Consider the following 21019-nt stretch of genomic DNA (forward strand, 5'->3'; position numbering starts at 1 on the left):
TGTGCAGCATGACCTCCCCAGCATTTATCATACCGCTGTTCTCTACAACGTACTCCCTTGTACTTAGTGTGCCCTAAAACCTCCATTCCTGTATAACAACGCATTACGATAGGCGTTGTTCAAATGAGGCTAGAATATCATAAGGTCATTTTAATCAACTTACCTTCATCATCACTTAGCACTTCACGTTTGGTCACCTGAGGTATTTATTTATTTGGTCATTGGTATTTATTCTATATTCTTTCAGCTTACTGCCAAAGGTATGGCAGAAGCACAGACTAAAACCAGTAGTCACTACAGGGACCTCACTGGATGTATCCCCCTTTGACTGGGGACAGTTGTGCTGGAGAGAAGTAGGCTCTGCTACCTTTTCTCTGAAAGCTTTAAGACTTTAGTCCCCCAAAACACTGGAGAGCACAGCCTGCCTGAAGGATGGATTGGGTCATGTCTGAACAACTAATTACTGTCCCTTGTTATGGTAAAAAGAGGATGGTTTTGTCCTTAGCTGTATAAGATTCTAGAAGAAACTAAAATGCAGAAGGTATAAACCAGTATTTATTGCTTTTAACTATACAGCACTTTTAAGAACATGTATTAAATATCAGCATATTGATATATACATACCTGTGCAAACAAATAAATGTCATTGACAAACTGCTACAGAGCACATATATACATTAGTCAAGGCAAATTAACCTGGAGTTGTCCTTATTCTGGATTTGCTGGTAGCATGCAGAAATATTTATAGGGCCACCCTAGTTAAGTTCCAGTACTAACCTATTTTCCTAGCTAAAAGCCAACCACCTCCCTTTCATTCTTTCTGACTGAGACTTCCTGTTGTCCTGTGTGTGTCCCGTCCCCCCCCACCTCCCCCGCCGCCACCTATGATGTGTTTTATTCTAACAGGCTGAAAAAAGCAGGTGGAGGTAAAGGGAAAATACATTTCCAGGTATCAATATACAAATTGGAAAAATTATTTACGTTTCAACAGAATTGTAAAAGAGATCTAAAAATTGGGTGATCCTATACAGCAAGAGAGTTTGATCCATCATCTTACAATTCTGCTTTCAATCTGTTTCCTTTCTTTGCATTTGACAGTGTGGTTCACAGAATCGTAGGATCATTTAGGTTGGAAAAGAACCTTGAGATCATCGAGTCCAACCATTAACCCAGCACTGCCAAGTCCGTCACTAAACCACGTCCCCAAGTGCCACATCTACACATCTTATAAGTATCTCCAGGGAGATATTCTTGTAGAGGGTCTGTTGATAAAAATGTAAAAGAATAGCAATGCTGTAACAGGTAAGCGCAAACTTACTGTTTCCATTGCCAATTTTTTTCTCAATTTGAGTAATTTTAAATCCAATTAACATACTAAAGTTTATAAATTATATTTTGCCTGATGAACTCAATGGTCCGCAAAATAACGTTGGTGACTGCACTGAATAGAAAAGCATCTCACACCACACTAGGACTCAACAAGAATTGTAGTTCCCACTTTGAGGTGGGGATTTGACTCCCATCAGGAAATCTGGAATTTATTGTAATAAAAATGTTACACTCCAAGATGTAGTCTCACAGTGGTGAGGAGACGCAAATCACAGACATCACAACTCGAAAAACTGGGAATCTTCCTGGGTTTTTTAGCATTAAGTAGCTTCATAAAAATATGTGCACACACAGGGCACTGTGTATTTTGCGCAAAAGCGAAGGGGTTAATTTTTTTTCCTTAACGTGATCAATCACACAAAACCCTCAACCGACTCCTTTCTCACCTCTAGCTTTCCTCAACAGGATTCACCTCAAGTTGAGCTGAACTACCTTTTTTTCTTAGTGAAGACCTGCCCATATGGAGTATACATATAGCCACAGCCACCCCGTATCTGTTGGGCAGGAGGTAGGGGCAAGCAGCCCCGCAGCTGCGCCAGAGGCCCGCGGTAAGGACGGGGCTCGCCCTCCCCGTAACACCGGCCTGCGCGCCCCCGCCGCTCCCACAGCCCGGGGACGGCAGGACCGCTCCCCGCTCCCGCTGCGCTCCGAGCTCGCGGCCCGTAACGCGCGGGCTCAGGCGCGGCGGTAGAGGCCGCCTATTCCCGCCGGCCGGGCGTACGGCGCGGCCCTTGCAGAGCGGGGCGGCGGCGACACGGCGACCTGCCGGTCCGGCAAGGCGGCGGGCAGCGCACGGAGCAACCCGCACGGGCAGGGGAGGCCGCGGGAGCGCCGCCCCGGGCCGCCCGCCCCACTCCGCTCCTGCCCCGCTCCCGCCCGAGGCGGCGGCCGAGGCACCGCGGGCGGGGGGCGGGGCCGGGGGCCGGTGCTGCCGGAAGCGCGGCGAGCTCCCGCCTCGCGCCGGGGTTGGGGGTCACGCGCGCCGCCGCCGCGGGCCTCCGGGCGCCCATGGAGGGCTGGGGGGCGGAGGAGGAGGCGGCGGCCGGCGGGCCGCTGCAGCAGCTGGTGAAGCGGCAGCGCAAGGAGAAGCGGGAGCTGCAGGGTGAGGGGCGCCGCGGCCCGGCGGAGGGGGCTCGGGCGGGGGGAGAGCGGCTCCCTCAGGCCGCCCCGCCGAGGGGGGAGCGGGGCGGGCCCGGCTCTCGGCCTTCTCCTGCGGGCCGCTCTGCGGGGGCGAGGCGGGCAGCCGCGCTCGGCAGCGGGGGTGTGTGTGTGTATGTGCGCGCTCGGCACCGCCGGACTTGGAGGGAGGGGGGTCCATGCGGAGGAAGGGGGCGTCGGTACCGGAACCGGGGCGGAGGTGCCCAGGCCGTGCTGTGCGGATGGGAGGGGGTCTTGTCCTGCAGGCGGGCTGCGGGCTTCCCTGGCGGAGAGCCGTAACGGAACGCTGGACTGTTAACGTGATGTTAACGCTTTGCTGCATTGCTTTTAAGTTACAGAAGGTGTGTTTTTGTAAGGCGTATTAGGTTGAAAAGCCTGCGTGAGGGACCTCGCCGCCCAGGCAGCTACCTTCATTCCCAGTGCAACTGATCTGGAATGAGCTTCCATGTGCAGCCCAGCCGCAGTAATGTACCTGTAGGAGACCCGTGTGGTCTTACAGTACTCCGTGTGAACTGTTCACGAGCCACATTTTACCACCCTGTCAACGTAGATGAATATAATTGACTAATTTTGTTAGCTGGATTCTGTTGAGTGGAGTTTTATGGTTGATAATAACCTTTTTGTTAAGCCTTTCTTGTTGCTCATATACAGCCTTTTCCTTGTTCTGCTCTTTTGGTATGTAATGAAATAGGCCCATCTGCAGCCTTTTATCTGCTAGGTTAAAGAAGGGAAGACATGATTGGGCTGCATGGTGTCATTCAGTCTATAGGAACTTACTATTCTGAGATGCCTTTTCCTCCCTCAAATTTGGTTGAAATTTAGAAGAGAGATAGGATCAAGCATTGTGGTTAGGTGGCTGGAGCACATGGCCGGTTGATTGAGAGAGGCTGAGGAACAGAGGGGTTTTCCGCCTAGAGAAGGTGATAGGGAGGTATCCAATTTTAGTGCCCTGCTACCTAAAGGTGGGAGGGGTACACAGAAGACAGAACCCCAGTCTTCTCAGTTAGGAGAGGCAGGTGACCTATAGGCACATGTTTTCCTACTTGAAAAAATATATTCCTGGTAAGTGCGATAATTAACTGTTTGACAGATAGCAAAATAGTTTGTTCATAAGGTTAATCACAGCCTCTGAAAATCCAGCATCTCCTCCAGCTGATGATCCTTGTGTCCATATACTCTCATGGTGGATTTGTGTGTGCCTCTTAAGTCCTATATTTCCTTCTCCCCCATTATGTTGATTTTTATCAATAAAACTGCTTTTCTGTCTGTTAAACTCAGCTGCTTCATCTGTGATATTGAATGCTTAGCAGAAAATTTTCATTATGAGCATTCTTGCTGCCATCTCTTGAATAGTTTCATTATTGCCATCATCTTCAGCTCAATTGTGTCAGTCAAGGGTAAAGGACAAGAAAATGTACAGGTGATGAATAGCGAGCAGGGTGTTAAATAATTGGTGCTGTAACTCTAAAACAGTGAATACAGAAGTGATGAGAGCTAACAGGGAGTGGTCATGTAAGAGCACAGGCTGTGGAAGCTGTGCTTCTTCAGTCTGGAGAAGAGGAGAGTGTGAAGGATCTGGTTGTAGTTTCCGCTGCATAATGGATGGAGCCAGATTCTTCAAAGTAGAGTGTTGAGAATGGACTAGAGACAACTGCTGAAAGTGGTAACAAGAAATACCCTCACGGGAGGAAAAAGGGAAAATATTTTCATAACAAGAATGGTTAAACATTGGGAAAAAACTGCCTGGAAAGGTTATAGAATGTCCATCCATGGAGACTTTGCACAGTCATCGGACTAAACTCCAAGTCAATCTGAATTAATGTAGTAACGTGGTGTGACTTTGAATTCAGCCATGCTTTGAGCAGGAGGTTGAACTGGACGACCTCCAGACCTCTTCTAACCAAACTATTCTATGATTTGAGAAACGGAGCCTTGACTTACAGCCTAAAAATACTTACAGAATTCAAGCAAGGTGGGGGTGGGTTTTTTTCTTCTTGAATACACATTTTACTTTTAGAAATTTTATTTTAAGGACGGGTAACCTCTGTTTTTACTTTTAATCTGCTGCTTGTGTGATTAAGAATTTACACAGCTTTCCTGTGACAGGATTTGAGATCTCAATGCTTAATCAGTCTTTTTGAAGACAACAGGCTGAGGTCTGCTGCATCAATGAAGTTCTTAAGTATTTATAATAGTGACCTGGCACAAGTTTTTCTTTTCTTCACATATAACATTTGTATCTTTTAAGAAAAATATAGGTGCTTTAAAATGTGATGACTATAACAGGCAGTCTCCGTTAAACCGTTAAAACATACAGATATGTTGATACTTGTAATTTTTTTTCTCTGCACGACTTCCAGTTCTTTTTTCTGCAATGACTGTGGAGTATCTGTATTTAGAGGTCATGTTTTATTACACTGCTTCTCTAACAGCAAAAATTCAAGGCATGAAAAATGCTGTTCCCAAGAATGATAAAAAGAGACGAAAACAGCTGGCTGATGAAGTTGCCAAACTAGAGGCAGAACTTGAACAGAAGCATAAGGGGGAATTAAAGCAGCTAAAGGAAGTGTCACCTGAGCAGAATAAGGTAAGTGCCTTAACTTTAGCTGAAGTTGTACAGATACAATTTGTGTTAGGGCTTCTTTAATTTTTAAAAATTGTAATGAAGTAACACTTCAAAGTATTTCTCATTTTCTTTACAGTATTAGTAACTTTTTTAATCTTTGGAAAGATTCAGCTGTTGCAGTGGGTGAGCATTGCTAGAAGGGGCATTTAACAACATGGATTTTTTTGTTGTCCAGCTTTTTTTTGTTTAGCTCTTAAGGCTATGTTAATAGCTCAGTTGTCTTAATCTTTTTCTAAGTTCCTGTTATATTGTCACTTAATGACTCTTTGTGTGACCAGGCCTGTTCATATATTTTCCCTAATCTAAATGGGAATAGAGCTTGTGGCTAAATTGGTGCAGTACAGTTAGCTGTGAATGATGCTAATGCTCCATGCTCATACATCTCCTGACAGTATATGTCTTTTGGCTGTTTAAATCTTGTAAAGAAACAAACAAAAACCTGTCTGCCTGATGTTTTCTGGACTATGTGTTTTCCCGTAAGTAGCTAAACAAAGAGTTAAGTGAATGTATTTTTGTTTGAAAATGAGTGAAAACATTTCTGAATGGCTTTTAGGGAAATAGACTTGTCTGAGAAGCATCTGCTGAGAATCCTTGTGGAAAAAGTTTTCAGTTGTGAGAGTTACAACCCTGTAACAATCTTCTGTAATAAGTTTTTAATCAGATGCTTAAGCAGATAGTGTGTAAGCCTTAAACGTAGTGCTCCAGTTTACTTGTATCTTAGATTAGTTTTAAGAGTTTGTTTTATGTTGCTAAAAGAGCTGTTGAAACATTACAGCGGAGGATCTTTCAAGGTAAAATGCTTGCCCTGGATGTAACTTTGCCTGAGAGGAATTTGTTTTGAGATGTCTGGTGTCTTTCACTTCGCAAACTTTTTATTCAAATTGAAACACACTCATGATTCCAAGGGTGGCATCTAGTTCATACTGTTAATGGCATTAGCTTTGTCACTTTTCTTGAGATATGTCAACTCCCTGTCTTTTCCAACTGCTGGTTATGCTTTAGAGCCTTCTCCTGCTTTAATTGTCACAGAACTTGATAGTGGCTGTTTGGGTACCTTGGTCAACAACTGGTATAGTGAGGAAAACTTTCCCTTTCAGCCAGTGAGCAGTGTTCATGCTTGAGTATGGAAGCTTGTAAGAGAACATAGGGATTAAATTTGAGATACACGGTTCGTAACTGTCTCTGTGGACACTACAGAAAAAGTAACTCATGACAGTGGATTGGGATGTGAAATTCTTCACACTTGGCTTTGATAGGTTCTATGATACACACTGATCTTTGTGGTTAAACCACAAATATACCCTGGAATTACCTAGGAACACAATTTAAAATCGTTTCAGGAGATGCACATCTCTGTTATAATTTATACTAATAAGAACATTTAACTTTTTTCTTTTTAGACAGATTCTATAGCTGATGGTGTTGCAAATTTAGAGCTTGAAGGAGTAGAGCAACAGGTTCAGCATCCTCGAATATCAAAAGCACAGAAGAGGCGGGTATGACTTTACATTTAAAAATTTTATAAATATTTTATTGAAGTTATAGTCACTTAAACTGAACTGTAATAACTAAAGTTAAACAATTTTGCAGGGGGCATTACCTGGCTAATTCAGTATTGATGCTGTACCTACTGGGTGCTTTGACAATCTGTAAAGCTGCTACCTAGAGATATGTAAGCATTTTATAAATAGTTGTACTTTTTTACCCTCAGCCATGAGCTGGGAATCAGAATAGGTCAGGAGATGGGAGCCAGAAATGATGTAAAGCAATGATTTTAAAAGAATTTAACTGAAAATATTAATAAAAGTAAGGTAATTGAATGAAAATAATGTAAAATACATGGAAAATATGCAAGTAGTAGAACTTTACACATTTAACCAAAGAACATGAATACTGAAATTCTTGTAAATTTTTGAATTTTTAAGAAACACTTATGGTGTCCAGGCCATTAGGATTAACTCTTGTTAACCTTCAGATGTTAAATTTTGATGGATTAACGTTCTCATTGTACCTGCCTGAATGTTGATGCAGGGCCAGAGGAGCACTGCTTTATTGCAGAATTCATCCACTGTTACATGGTCACTGCTGCAGAGCTGCCTTGTAACAAACATGATAAAAGGATGGTCTTAATTCACCGCATCCTGTCTAGGCAAACTAGAAACTCTGTAGTGTAGTTTTCCTATATTGTGGTTGCCTAAGCCAGTCTGGTCTTGATTTGTGGTGAGTTTAAGTGTGAAAGTAAAAAGATCATTCTCTGTACTGCTGCTTTTTTTATTTACTCATTTACTTTGACTCTTATTCCCCTGTTAACTTAAGCATAAACTTAAGAAGCATTCTACTAAACTAATTTTTATGTTATTTATTATTACATCCCCTCTAGTATTCTCTGTATGCATTCTTATCCGTCCTTTATGTTAGGAGCAGTCTTTTATGATGTATAGTACCTAGCCCTAGGGAGTTTCAGTTTCACGACATGAGATCCATTATGCAATCATATGCGCAAGTGGTAGATCTCATGCTTGTTATGAAAGAGCAATATTTTCTGATGTTGAATTAGAATTCCCATATTTAAGTTGTTTGACAATATGGTGAAATAGGTGATCCTGAAGAAATTACTATCATAACTGATTTTATGGGTGTTGTAAAAAATGTTATTTTGCATGTTGATATATTTAAGATTTCTCCTGTCACATACATTTGGGTGTAGCGTAAGAGGCAGTTAGGATCTATCGGTCACTTACCATTTGCTAAAGTTTGGATTTAGGAGATCTCTAAGATTTGGTGGTACTGATTTGGGAGAACATTTCTCAGATACAAATGTACTGAGAAGACGTTTGAAGAGTTGAAAGCAAGCACTGAGTCAAGAACTCTACAGGCATCTTTTAAATTTTAACATTTGATATAATTTTAATGTGTTTTTAATCTAAGGAAAAAAAAGCTGCCTTGGAGAAAGAAAGAGAAGAAAGGATAGCTGAAGCTGAGATAGAAAATTTAACGGGTGCTAGACATCTTGAAAGTCAGAAACTTGCCTCCCTATTGGCAGCAAGGCACTTAGAAATCAAACAGATCCCTTCAGATGGCCATTGCATGTACAGAGCTATTGAAGATCAGCTCAAGGATCACCAGAATTCCTGGACTGTTGCAACTCTGAGGAGCCAAACAGCAAAGTATATGCAAAGTCACTTTGATGACTTCCTGCCATTTCTTACAAACCCTAGTACCGGAGACATGTATAGCAGAGGTAAGACTTGTGGTATAGGAGATTTTAAAAAATGTTACAACTGTCTCTGATATCTTGTTCTCAGTTACAGCTCAGTTGGGACTAATTCATTACGAAGTTTGTTCCTGAACTTTGATTTGGTTGTGTTCTGTGGAACACAGAATTATGATCTGCTATGAAACCTGGTACACTTCAATCTCTGTAATTTTATTTTTTTTAAGTAATCTAGCAAACATTATTCCCCCCCCCCCCCCCCCCCCCCCCAAAAAAAAAATAAAAATCAGAACTTGGTAATCATGTTCTGGGATGTGATTTAAGTTGTATTGTAAACAGTTTCTCTACCAGGTTAGTGGTGATTTTCTGTCAACTTTTATATTGGTGTTTTCAATTTACATAGGAAAACTTAGAGTGTGAAATTCAAGCAAATTATTTATAATAGCTTGCACATACACTTTTTCTTATTCTACCCTTTATTTTCACTATTTATGCTAGGTCTTTTGGAGCTCTTCCTTAAAAGCAGACTAAACTAAAAAATACAAAGGCGTTCAGTGTGAGCAATGAGTGGCTGAGTAAATGCAGTTAAATGGAATTTATGTACTTATTTGAGCAATACACGGTTTATTCATTTCTTACTGCATGTCTGGAACACTATAATTTTTTTTAGTCTACTGCTACATTCATTTAATAGTTATTGCTGTAGATTTCATTTGGTGACTGGGGGCTTTTATGAAGTAGAAAGTATCTTTCCCATGTTGGCAGAGATAATTGCAAAAGGAAAAATGTGCCCCAAGAGAAGACTGAATGAAGTTCTGCAGAGCAGCAGGGAGCTGTGGTTTTCTTATGTCTCTTAAGTCTGTTATAAGGGGAACGTATGAAGAACAGTTCTGAGCAGTCTTCAGAAAATCCATTTTGTCTTTATCAAAAACAATTTATGGGTTTCAGAAGCCTGAAGGGTTGCAATTTATATTTTGAAAAGCTTGGTTTCTGTAGAACATGATCTCCAAAAGGCTTATTTAGCTCTTAACAAAAGGAACTATTGGGAATAAATACTTCTGAGGTTAAAAACAAGTTAGCTAATATGGAAATTAGAAAAAAAAACAACCCAAAATCCAAACCAAACCATTGAACTTCCTACAGTCATAAGATTTTAAAAACATACCTGACACCTAACTAATGTAAGAACGAAGCATACCACTTGCTATCACATTGTTGTTTTGAGACTGTAGAAAATACTTTCTGATATCTAACAGGAAGAAAACTGCAATTTCATGCTTCTTGTCAACAGTTCCCTAAAGAAAAAGTTTATATTTTAAACCTGTACTTTTTTTATTCCCATACCTGTTTTTATTCCTGTCTGCTGTCTTAATTTTTCCTTCTAAAACAGTCATGGGGTGGTTTTTCTGGGGCCTCTGGTGTTTTTCTGTAGCTTTCCTTCTCTTCAGTGGACATACATGGTTTTTTGTATGGTGTGTTTGGACTTTTCAGGTTCTAGTTCTTCATTGTACGACCAATATTTTTCCTCAGTTGCTTGTTCTCAAATAAGATAAGTAATAAAAATTGTCTTTTCTTTTCCCACAGAGGAATTTGAAAAGTACTGTGATGATATAGCAAATACAGCTGCATGGGGTGGTCAGCTGGAGGCAAGTATTGCACTGATAATTTTTATTTATGAAATTCCAAAGTGGGTGGATATGCCTTCAAAAAAGGGCTTCTTAAGAAAGAATACCTAAAGGCATAAGAGAATGTAGTCATAAATAGTTTATCAAGAACTTTCCTCTACGGTTATAAATTGTGTTCCCGAATTGGTAGCTTTTGTGATGGTGCACCACTGTTCTGATGTATTTGATGACACATAAGTTAATGAATTCAGTAGTTTTAAATATCATTAGAAAGACTGATAATACGAGCGGAAGAAGACTTTCTAAGGAGAAAGCATTTTATTATGCAAACTAAGGTGGTAGCAAAGCTGACTAGAGCAGAGCAATGTTAGATTTTTGTAATGTAAACCAGAACTTGAGTTTGAGAAAATAAGTATTTACTTTGTCTTATTTATTGTTTTATGAAAAAGTAGTTACCAAATTACTGAAGCTAGCTCAATGTTACCTGTGTTGTATCACCAAATTAGTGATTAATTTAAGACAACCTGTTTTCAATTAAAGTTTAAAACATTTAAATAATTTTGATTATTTTATTAAAGTTTATTTTCTGACAGTATTTGAAATGTGATGTCTGAACTGATGTCCGCTAAAACTAAATGCCATGTCTTCTTCTCTTCCCCTGCATTGGATTTAATGATATCATTGTATTGTTTTTATACCTTAAAGCTAAGGGCTTTGTCTCACATTTTGCAAACACCTATTGAAGTAGTGCAGATGGATTCCCCTCCCATTATCGTTGGTGAAGAATATTCAGGCAAACCAATAATACTTGTGTAAGTATGTAATTTTATCCCTTCTTCAAATCAGTGCACTTCTATATCAGAGGGCTCAGCTTTGATTCTCCCTCTTTCTTTTTCGATTCACCTGCTCTTTCATTTTCTGTTGTTTATCTGACATTTAAGCATTTCTTGAATGAAGATCTTGCAGGTCAGAATTTATGTTTGTGGTTAACACACTTAGTTTAAAGATATTGTAATTACAGTTCTTAAAATGCTGACAGTCAGTCTGAAGTGTGGTTCAGTCACTGCATTATAGAATGCTACAAGATCATTTTACCTGTTAGATAATTACAAAATAATAGTGAAATTCATATAAGGTGCGGCAGGAAACTTTTTCCTCTTACAAGTTTATGTCAGTCTGTGCCTGGAAGTCACCAGAATTTAAAAGCTGTCGTTATTAGTACTCTGTTATTTAATCAGAGAATCACAGAACGGTCAGGGGTGGAAGGGGCCTCTGGACATCAGCTAGTCCAACGCCCTGCTAAAGCAGGTTCTCCTAGAGCAGGTTGTACAGAGTCACATCCAGGTGGGTTTTGAATGTCTCCAGAGAAGGAGACTCCACAGCCTCTCTGGGCAGCCTCTGCCAGAGCTCTATCATGCCCAAGGTAAAGAAGTTCTTGCTCACATTCAGGTGGAACTTCCAGAGTTGCAGATTGTGCCCATTGCCCCTTGTCCTGTCCCACTGAAAAGAGCCTGGCCCTGGCCTCTTGACACCCACCCCTAAGATACTTGTGTGCATCGATAAGGTCCCCTCTCAGCCTTCTCTTCTCCAAGCTAAACAGGCTCAGTTGTCTCAGCCTTTTGCATGAGGGAGATGGTCCAGTCAATTGTCTTTGTAGGCCTCTGCTGGGCCCTCCCCAGCAGTTCCCTGTCTCTCTTGAACTGGGGAGCCCAGCACTGGGCACAGCACTCCAGATGGGGCCTCACCAAGGCAGAGCAGAGGGGGAGGATCACCTCCCTCAACCTGCTGGCCATCCTCCTCCTAATGCACCCCAATGTATTTTCTGTTCTAATTTAAGCTGTCTTCCAGTGCTGTTAATGTTTGTCATGACACATACTTTTAGTTAAACTGAACACTAATTCTGTAACTTTTTCTTTTTTTAGGTATATGAGACATGCCTATGGATTAGGAGAACATTACAATTCTGTAAAACTTCTAACAGATGCTGCCACAGAAAATGGCAGCTAGCATAAAAAAGTCATAAATCCACATGGATAATAGCTGTGTCTTGATGTGTTGGGCACCAGACAATTTCCAGACAGACTGGAAAGTTATGCTTTTTTTTCATTTTTAATCCTTTCAATTTAGTTTAAAAGTTTTCACTATAAATCCAAAACAGCTCTTAATTTAAAACAAAACCAAACCAAAACTACACAACAGTATTTTGAACTTGTTGGCATTAAGCATGTTTAGAAGATCTTCTCTAAAAAGGTGGCTATGTTGGTCAGACTTTTTTTTTTTCCCCAATAGACCTTCATCCCATGCTGCAGTGAAGATAGAGTAGTAAATATTTTGGTTAATCAGCATTTCTGCTGAAGAATTACAGTTACTTGAAGGTTCCTGTTACATCATTTTGGGCAGATTTTGATGCTCATGGAAGAGTTAAGGTATTTAAAATGATTGTTTATTTTGATTGATAGAATATCCTCTGCAGTGTTTCTTTAGTTCTGTCAGGATCTAGCTTTAATGCTCTAGGAGGGATCCCTTTCTTCATTTGGGCAGAGAAGAGCTGGAGGCAAATCCCGTAGTAGAATATCTTGATACCTTGCTCGGCTGAAGGAATCACAGTGTTTTATTTTTAAAGACTTTCATCTAAGATTTTTAGCAAGGTTTGAGGACTTTTTTTTTTTTTTTCTTTTCCATTTGACAGCAGGAACTGAATCTTGATGCTCTTTCTAGTACTGAATTTGTAGGAAGAACGTTGTTGTTTATGACTATACATCATAATGTTGATGCAAGTTAACTGTGCTGTTCATCCTTCATAATCTTTCATTTGTGCATTTTGATGATACAGAAATCTTACAAACAAAAAGCCCTTCAATGTCCTCACTTCAGGTAGTGAAACTCAACACATCATTTATGGATCTGCTGATCTAAGCACTTTGTGATCAAAGATGTGGTATTTTATAATGCTTAAAACAACTGGTTGCATTCAAGTGTAAAAATAACCACCTTGGGTTTTGTCAGGAACTTAATTTTTCTGCAGATCACCTTTAAATTGAAATATTCATTGCTTCTAATGATGCACAGAGACCTGACAGGTGTGGTTTTTTAATATGGCTTGACTTTTTACATTAGGAACATAGATTTTTGTCTTTTAAGTCACTGTAAATGTGACTCCAAAATTAAAAGTATACTGAAACCAAAGTTCTAATGCAATTGTTTTTTAACAATAGAAGTGATTTTTAAATTATTTTTTTTTAAGCCTTAGTCAATAACATGACCATTGTCTGTATTATAGTTTTGATGAGTCGGAAAAAAGTGGTTCATATTGAGTTTAAACACCTTTGCTCTGATTTGAGGATTGTAAGTAGTAACAGTGCGTATCTTGTAGTCCTTCAGTAAAGTTAGCCAGCAGATTGATGTTCCTGGGTCTTATAAATTAGAAAGAACAATCTGCTCTTACTTGAGGAGGAGATAAGTGTTCACTTTATGGATCAGATTGTCTGCTTTAAAGCACTTTGAGAGAGAGGGAGAGGAAAAAATCAGACAATTATAGCAAGGGGTTTTGGAGAAGCAGAACTTGAATTGTGACTTGTTTAGACTGGTTCCTGCCAGGAAAACAAAGTATTAACTGGATTGGGAGTTTTTATGTCCTTATTTACCTGATACAGTATAGCAAATATAGCTGTATTTATAGCAGCTGCTTTACTGTACAATTTAGTTTGCTACCTTGATGTATAAAATGATGTTTCTAATTTTAAACAAAAAATTGGTTACAGCAGTATGGGAAAAATATTCCTATTCATAATACCACTATGAATTTCAATAAAAATAGCAATCAGGAATACTCTTCTGTGTTTTGCTTAGAACTGATGTGATTTTAAATGCATATGCTGCATTTTTTTAGATACCCCATGAAAAAAGTTCTTTGTTTTATTGGGTTTTCATTCAATTAACTGACAGAGAAAAGATGCCAGAGCCGTGGAATGCCTGTACCAACAGTTTGTCCTGTTGAAGATGTTTACAATTTGTATAAAGCGAAATAATGTTTTAATATAGTGAGTGAAAGATCTTTGCTCTTGCTGTATGGGACTGGCCAAAAAGTAATAAATCAGTTTGTGGCAAGTCTTGTGGTGGTCATTTTCTATTTTGTACTTTGATTGTTCCCTACTGAATTCCTATTATCAAAAAGTTTACCTATTTATTTTATGGCTTGTGGGTCCTACTGTAGTATGAATTCTCCAACAACTGACTATTCCTATTCAAGCAGACGAAGCTTTACTCTTCATGAAATTGAGTTGTTTCTAAACGAAATTTATCCTCTGTGTTTTAGCAATTAAAATTGAACTATTCTGAAAAGCTGTATTTGAAAATCTATTGAACTGCTCCATACATAAAAATGATCAAGTGAAACAGAGCTGTAGTAGGGTTACACAGGAAGGTTTTGGTAGCCGGGGGCTACAGAGGTGGCTGCTGTGAGAAGTAGCCAGAAGCTCCCCTGTGTCCGACAGAGCCAAAGCCAGCTGGCTGCGAGACGCGACCCGCTGCTGGCCAAGGCTGAGCCCATCAGCGACAGCGGTAGCGCCTCTGGGATAGCATATTAAGGAGGGGAAAAAAATAAAAATGGCACATCTGTGCCAGCAGGAGAGAGGAGTGAGACTGTGTGAGAGCAACAGCCCTGCAGACACACAGGTCAGTGCAGGAGGGGCAGGGGGTGGTCCAGGGGCTGGAGCAGAGGTTCCCCTGCAGCCCACGGTGAGGCAGGCTGTGCCCCTGCAGCCCGTGGGGGTCCCCGGTGAAGCAGATATCCACCTGCAGCCCATGGAGGACCCCATGCCGGAGAAGGTGGGTGCCCAAAGGAGGCCGTGACCCCACGGGCAGCCCGCGCTGGAGCAGCTCCTGGCAGGGTCTGTGGCCCCGTGGGGAGAGGAGCCCAGGCTGGGGCAGGGCTGCTGGCCGGGATGTGACCCCACAGGGGACCCACACTGGAGCCGGCTGTGCCTGAAGGACGGCACCTGGTGGGGGGGACCCACGCTGGGACAGTTTGAATAACTGCAACCCGTGAGAAGGACCCACATTGGAGAAGTTCACAGAGGACTGTCTCCCATGGGAGAGACCCCACGCTGGAGCAGGGAAAGGGTGGGGAGGAAGAAGAGGCAGAAATGTGTGATGGACTGACTGTAATCCCCATTGTCCTGTGCTGTGCAGCGGGAGGAGGAAGAGAAATTGGGAATTAAGCCTGGAAAGAAGGGAGAGGTGAGGAGAAGGTGTTTTTTCTGGTTTGAATGATAATAAGTAAACTAATTTTCCCAAGTTAAGTCTGTTTTGCCCATGACGGTGATTGCTAAGTGATCTCCCTGTCTTTATCTCGACCCATGAGCCCTTTGTTACATTTTTCTCTCCCCTGTCTGCTTGAGGAGGGGAGTTTCAGTGGGTACCTGGCATCCAGCCAGAGTCAAACCACCACAGGAAAGTTTCTTTCAGGATTTAGCTTTTAACTTCTTTCAGATTACATTTTCTCTGCAAAGTAGCAGTACTTATTTTGAGTTTATATGTATTATATGTTTATATGTAGCTTTTATTTCTTTTATATGGAATTAATTGATATCAGTTTCTTCAACCGCTATTTCTTTCAGGGGCTGTTCAGTCATTTCTCCGCAAGATAATTGCGATTAGTTTCCAGTCAGAATGCTCACATGAGTGGGAGGGGAACTGCCTAGTGGTCTGCAATACATTGTGTGCAGTATTCTTAAAGGGAAGAACTTGTTGAAAGAAATGGGTGCAGCTCGGCAAGTTGGGGCACAGAAGAGACTGGCTTCCTCTTGGAGGCATTTTAGCATTTGTCCCTGTCCCCTTAGTCCCTGCCTGGTCTCTGCTCTCCCTGCATCCCCAGCAGTGGGCTGCAACTGGCCTCAGAAAGCGGGTGGGAGATGGGAGACAGTGGGAGGGCGTGCAGGCCCGTCATAAATTACTCAAATATTCCATGACTTCAAGGACTTTTTAAAAGAAATATAAAATGCAATGAAGCACTGCTGTTCCTTGCACACGTTAGTACAATTCTTATAACCTGTTGTGTTTACATATATTAAAATGTTACACCACAGTTAAAAAAAAAGTGGGGAGGTTATTTCACAACCACTTGCCTCGAAGCAAAATTGTGATTAGAGGTGCTTTTTGCCTCCTGCCCATGCTCTGTCCTTCCTCTCTCCTCTTTTTAACTAGCAGTTCAACAGGAGCTGTGACAGGCCCCAGGAAAAAACACAAGGCTGAAATTTCAGTCTGTGCAGAACACATCCCCTCTGCTCCTGCACTGTCTCAAGGAGTAAGAGGTGCTGGGCAGATGGGATGCTGTGGGATGGTGCCCCCCCTCTGCTGTGCTGTGCTCAAGTGTAATATTGTTATGAACAACAACAGTGAGAATTATTGTGCTGGTGGCAGATGGGGTAGGGGCACTGTCTCCTGCAGCTGGTGTCAGGGCTTTGCATTTTGCCTAGTTCTCCAATCTCCCTCCTTCACCAGTGCTGGTTGCCCTGTATCTTATGAAGCCACTGATGTGACAGGTGAGTAAGTGGAGTTAGGCAGCATCTCTTTCATAGATGATATGGGTGGTGGCAGCGCAGATAAATTGGGGTGTATGTTCTGGGAAGCGCTGGTCAGACACGTTGCATAGGTGTGCTTGGGTAAGTGGCATCTTCAGGGGAAAAACACCCTTCGTGCCAGAGGAGCGAATGCTGAATGCCCCGGAGGCACCCTGAAGGCTGTGGTGAGAGCGGACGGCAATGTCCCATCTCCATCATCCTTGTAGACAATGCTTTGGGCCATCATCTTTCACAGGCTGTGGAACTGTTGCAAGTACAACTTTCCATTTTTAGTCCTCAAGGTACAACCTGCCCTCCTTTATCTCCCAGCTGATCTCCTGGGATGTATTTATGAATGACAGGCAGCCCATGTTGATTACTTAGTCTGTGTAAGTAGCTGAGCAGACTTAAAAATCAGATCTGACATACAGGAGGCATTTTCTGTGCTTTCCTTGGCTCCAGTAAGAACACTAACCCACCACCATAACATAAATGGATTATGATTATTCACTAGAGGCATATGTGGTATACATACATTTGAATACAGCTAAAATCCTTAAAAATTGCCTCTGTATGTTATAAACAGGTATAGCATAAAAAGAACTGTTCACACACAAAAAATATTTGGTAAAATTAAAAATAAACTGATGTAGTCTCTATATTCCAGATTAAATAAATACATCAAGGTATCAACTGAAAAGCTTTATCCTCCTTACAAATTAGAACAAGTGGAGTGCATAAGCTTAAATAGTAAGATAAAAGATATTCCCAGGGACCTATATTTTCTGCAAAGGCTCGCTCAACTTCATCAGTCCTGCAAATATTTTGCCATGATATTAGAAGAGATTAGGTATGTGAAGAGTCTGAAGTTGCTGTGTTTGTCCAGACAAAAACTTAAAAACCTTCCAGATGTGAGTAACGCTGTTTTATTTTTCAAAGCTTTTTTTCTTCCTGTTGAAGAATAATGTTGTCTTATGAAAACATCTGAGAAAGATATCTTTTTTTGAAATTATTATGTAAGTCATGAAAATGCACTTTAATAATTGCATTCTGGAAGGTATTTGAATACTCTTTCGAGCAAGCTGAGGACCTGGGGCTCCAAAAGCCAGAAGCAGGGTAAGTTCTTATGCCAAGGTATGTTTCTGAAAGAGGAAAGAAAAGAAGGTAAGTATTTGCTGCTTTTCCTAGCTCATAATTTACTTCATAATATGAAAATATCTTCTAAGAGTAGCATTGTATAACCAGCAGTCTCAAATGGCTGGGGTTTGGTGAGCTCCTTGAAAGAGACACCTGTTTTGTAGCTTCACTGATAGCCTTCATAGCACCTTCCTGACTGGTTGGTAGAACTGCAGATTATTTCAATGGTTTTTAAAAACTTTATTTTAATCTCTGACATATTTATCAGTATTTGACATCCTGTGTTTTATGTCACTGGTTTAGTTGCCATGTTTGCTGTGTGCCTGATCTGCTGCTGGAGTAGTTATCCATCTGTTTCTGAACATTTCATCACAATTTCTGCAAACTGCAGGGTTGACATGGAGGTCTTCGAGACAAGACCATGGACAAGAAGCTGGAGAATGTAATGAAAGAATACTTCAAATCCAGCTTGAAAAACTGTGCTGTTAGTAAAAACAATAACAAAAAGATTCTTAAGGAAAATTACTCTGCTGATATTCCAAACTTTTACGTTTTACTTTTTATGTCTATTTGTGACAATCAAGTAAAAGTTTCGGGTTTAATGCAGATGAAACTGGATGTCATGCCTCTGATAATGTATTCATGTTTTACAGATTCAGTTATTTCTAAAAGACTGGTAGCTTTCCCAGACATAACAAGTGATATTCCCCCTATAGTGCAAGGACACATTACGAAAAATATGGCAAGTGTCTTTTTCTAGTTAGACAATTTGAGCTTCTAACATATTTTGTGAAACACCCTTGATGTTATATGTAGGAGTAGAGCTGTTGAGGTTGTTTGGATTTTTTTTAATTTAAAAAAGTGCCTTTAATGGGGGAGGTCTTGGGGCGATGGGGACGGACAGGAAGGACACAGATTGTTTTCCTGAATTAGGCAATAATTGAACTAAGATGTTTGGGCACTATGTGGGTGTACTGAGAAAGCTGTGTATTTAAAATCTGTGTACCAATACATCTTCTACATTGTAGGATATGTGCTGACTTATCCCACGTGATAGCACCTTTAGAAAAAACTTCTTATCTACAGAGTTTTTGCTCTGGAGCTGGGAGTCTGTGGACTGTTGCAGATCTAGGACATCACTGGGAACAAAAAGAAATGTAGAATAGTTTGCATGACTGGAGTGGTGCACTGGATGGATGCAGGCTTTTTTGGAAGGACAGGTTGGGAAGGTGAGGAGGAGAGGTTTAGCTTAGTGCTCAGCTGTGGTACAGGTGACAGGTTTGGTCATGGGTCAGGACCAGAGGGGTGGCCTATGTAGGCTATGTTGTAGTGGGCGCCTGCTACACATCAACCAAGATGTTTTTACTAATTTTACCAATAGTGGGGTTTTGCACAGTTTGAGTTCCCTAGCCAACTCCAGAGCCTTAAGTTAAAAATAAGACAAAGCAGAGGCTAAATTTGAAAACTATTGCTTAGTAAATACATTTGATCATGAAATCTCCATCAAATCTTGTGTAGGAAAATGCGTGTCTTTTCCCTGCAAGATTTATTTATGTGTTTTAAGAAGAATGTGCAAGATAGCCTACTTGTACAAGGTGAAACCAGGTCTCAATATAGGCTTTCTTGCTTTCTCACTTATTTCTCACAATGTATGGTACATATCACAGTGATGCATGTAACATCAGTTTGCCACATGCACAAACTAAGGTATTACCTTCAAAAAGCAGGCTTTCCAAAACTGATAACAAGCGTTACATGATTTAAGAGTCTTGAAATTGTCTTTATAAACTGCATTGATATGCAATGTTTTCAAGATTAGAGCACTTATAAAAGATAATTTCAAGGACTGTAATCAAATGTACACTTTAGTAAGGGGAAAAGATCCAACCCTGTATTGTGCACCATAAAAATAGTGAACTGCTGACTAATATTATAATAGAAGCTAAATGAACAGTCTGAGAATAAACAGGTTATCTAGTAAATGTGTAGGCTACATTTTTTTAGCAGAATCTCTTATGCATAATTACTTATGCATAAGATTCATAAATAAAATACTTTTTGGGGGCTAGAAGTTATTTTAGCTAATTTAAACTATCACCTTAAATAGGAAGGCATAATTAGGATATAATATTAAATAGAAAAGTAATTCCTGAAATTTCTATCATTAAATTTTAAAAGAAACTTAGCAAAGATCTCTAAAGCCAGTTGTCCATTAGTCAGAACTTATTCTTTGTTTCTCACAAAGCATTGACACAAGACCTTTGATTTCGTTTACACCATTATGTTTAAAATAAAAATCTGTAACTGACAATAGTACATTAAAAATGATGCAAAATGCAGCTTTAGAATGATGAAAAAATGAATCTCTGTTCAGTTGTCTATACATCTTTTTTATTCATGGATGCATTCCTACTAATCAGGTGAGTGAACATCATCAGAAAAAATAACAAAGAAATGCACCAATAAAAAAGATAATCTGAAGTTTCTTTAAATTCTCTGTATTATTGAAGAATTACTTTAAATAGTTGGGTTTGAATTACTTTAGTTATAGCAAATGGAATATTTGCATTATCTCACTGCTAGTCTTCAGAGGACCAACAGCTGCTGGGTTTTTTCTCAAGCACTGCATTATTCTTACAGTGTAATTCCCGTAATCTAAAGTCCTCCCTTTATTTCAACAGAAAAGTTTGCAGGAGTTGGTAACTAAATAGTTTTGCTGCTTCAGTTTACATCAATTGTTTTACAAATTAAAAAGCTACTTAAAGATAAAGAAATAAGGACAGATGCTCCATGCATATGCTAAGTTAAAGCTCATCTTCCTTTGCAAAAATTTAGGAGCACATAGTCTCTTCGTGCTTCTAATAAATAATTCTTATATTTTAATCAAACAGCTAATCCTCATTTGCTCTACTAGATTAATCTTGCCACTTGAGTGATGGTTTACTAGAAAGCTAGAAATTGTCAAGCTCAGCCTATTTAAGATCCAAGAGGCGATCAGAATATCTGAGATTAACACATAAAAATGTCTTTTACTTGACTGATTTTAGATGTACTTTAATTCTGTTATCTGTAAGTGTTTCAGTGCAAATCACAGAGCAGTTTTAATAGTAGATTGTCTCAGCATTGAAACACTTCTTGCTTCCAATTTTTCAAATGAAAGTCGATGAATTATTTATTTAAGCACTGTACATATTAATTACATATTGTCAAGAATAAAACTGTCAGTAAATCTTAATTGAAGAACCTTAAAAATTATAGAAGCAGCTTAACTTCTTATTTTGCATGTAGTACATCTCACAAACATTTGCTT

At 40.2% G+C, this 21019-nt stretch overlaps 1 protein-coding gene across 1 annotated transcript; it reads left to right on the top strand.

Annotated features, from left to right (window-relative positions):
- The first annotated feature begins 2344 nt into the window (after positions 1-2344).
- Positions 2345-14119, top strand: OTUD6B (OTU deubiquitinase 6B). The gene is made up of 7 exons (XM_040587263.1): positions 2345-2491; positions 4980-5134; positions 6574-6669; positions 8102-8414; positions 9972-10033; positions 10718-10824; positions 11935-14119. Exons 1-7 carry the CDS (start codon positions 2398-2400, stop codon positions 12017-12019), a joined length of 912 nt encoding a protein of 303 aa, XP_040443197.1. The 5' UTR covers positions 2345-2397; the 3' UTR covers positions 12020-14119.
- Positions 14120-21019: the final 6900 nt, after the last annotated feature.

Source organism: Falco naumanni, chromosome 3, assembly GCF_017639655.2.
Source record: "Falco naumanni isolate bFalNau1 chromosome 3, bFalNau1.pat, whole genome shotgun sequence".
NCBI classification, from domain to species: Eukaryota; Metazoa; Chordata; class Aves; order Falconiformes; family Falconidae; genus Falco; species Falco naumanni.

Bases quoted from the DNA above. Each gene is read 5' to 3' on its own strand.
- OTUD6B (XM_040587263.1), top strand. From the start codon at position 2,398: ATGGAGGGCTGGGGGGCGGAGGAGGAGGCGGCGGCCGGCGGGCCGCTG. The intron at 2,492-4,979 runs GTGAGGGGCGCC...CTTCTCTAACAG, and splicing joins GGAGAAGCGGGAGCTGCAGG to CAAAAATTCAAGGCATGAAA. The intron at 5,135-6,573 runs GTAAGTGCCTTA...TTTTCTTTTTAG, and splicing joins TGTCACCTGAGCAGAATAAG to ACAGATTCTATAGCTGATGG.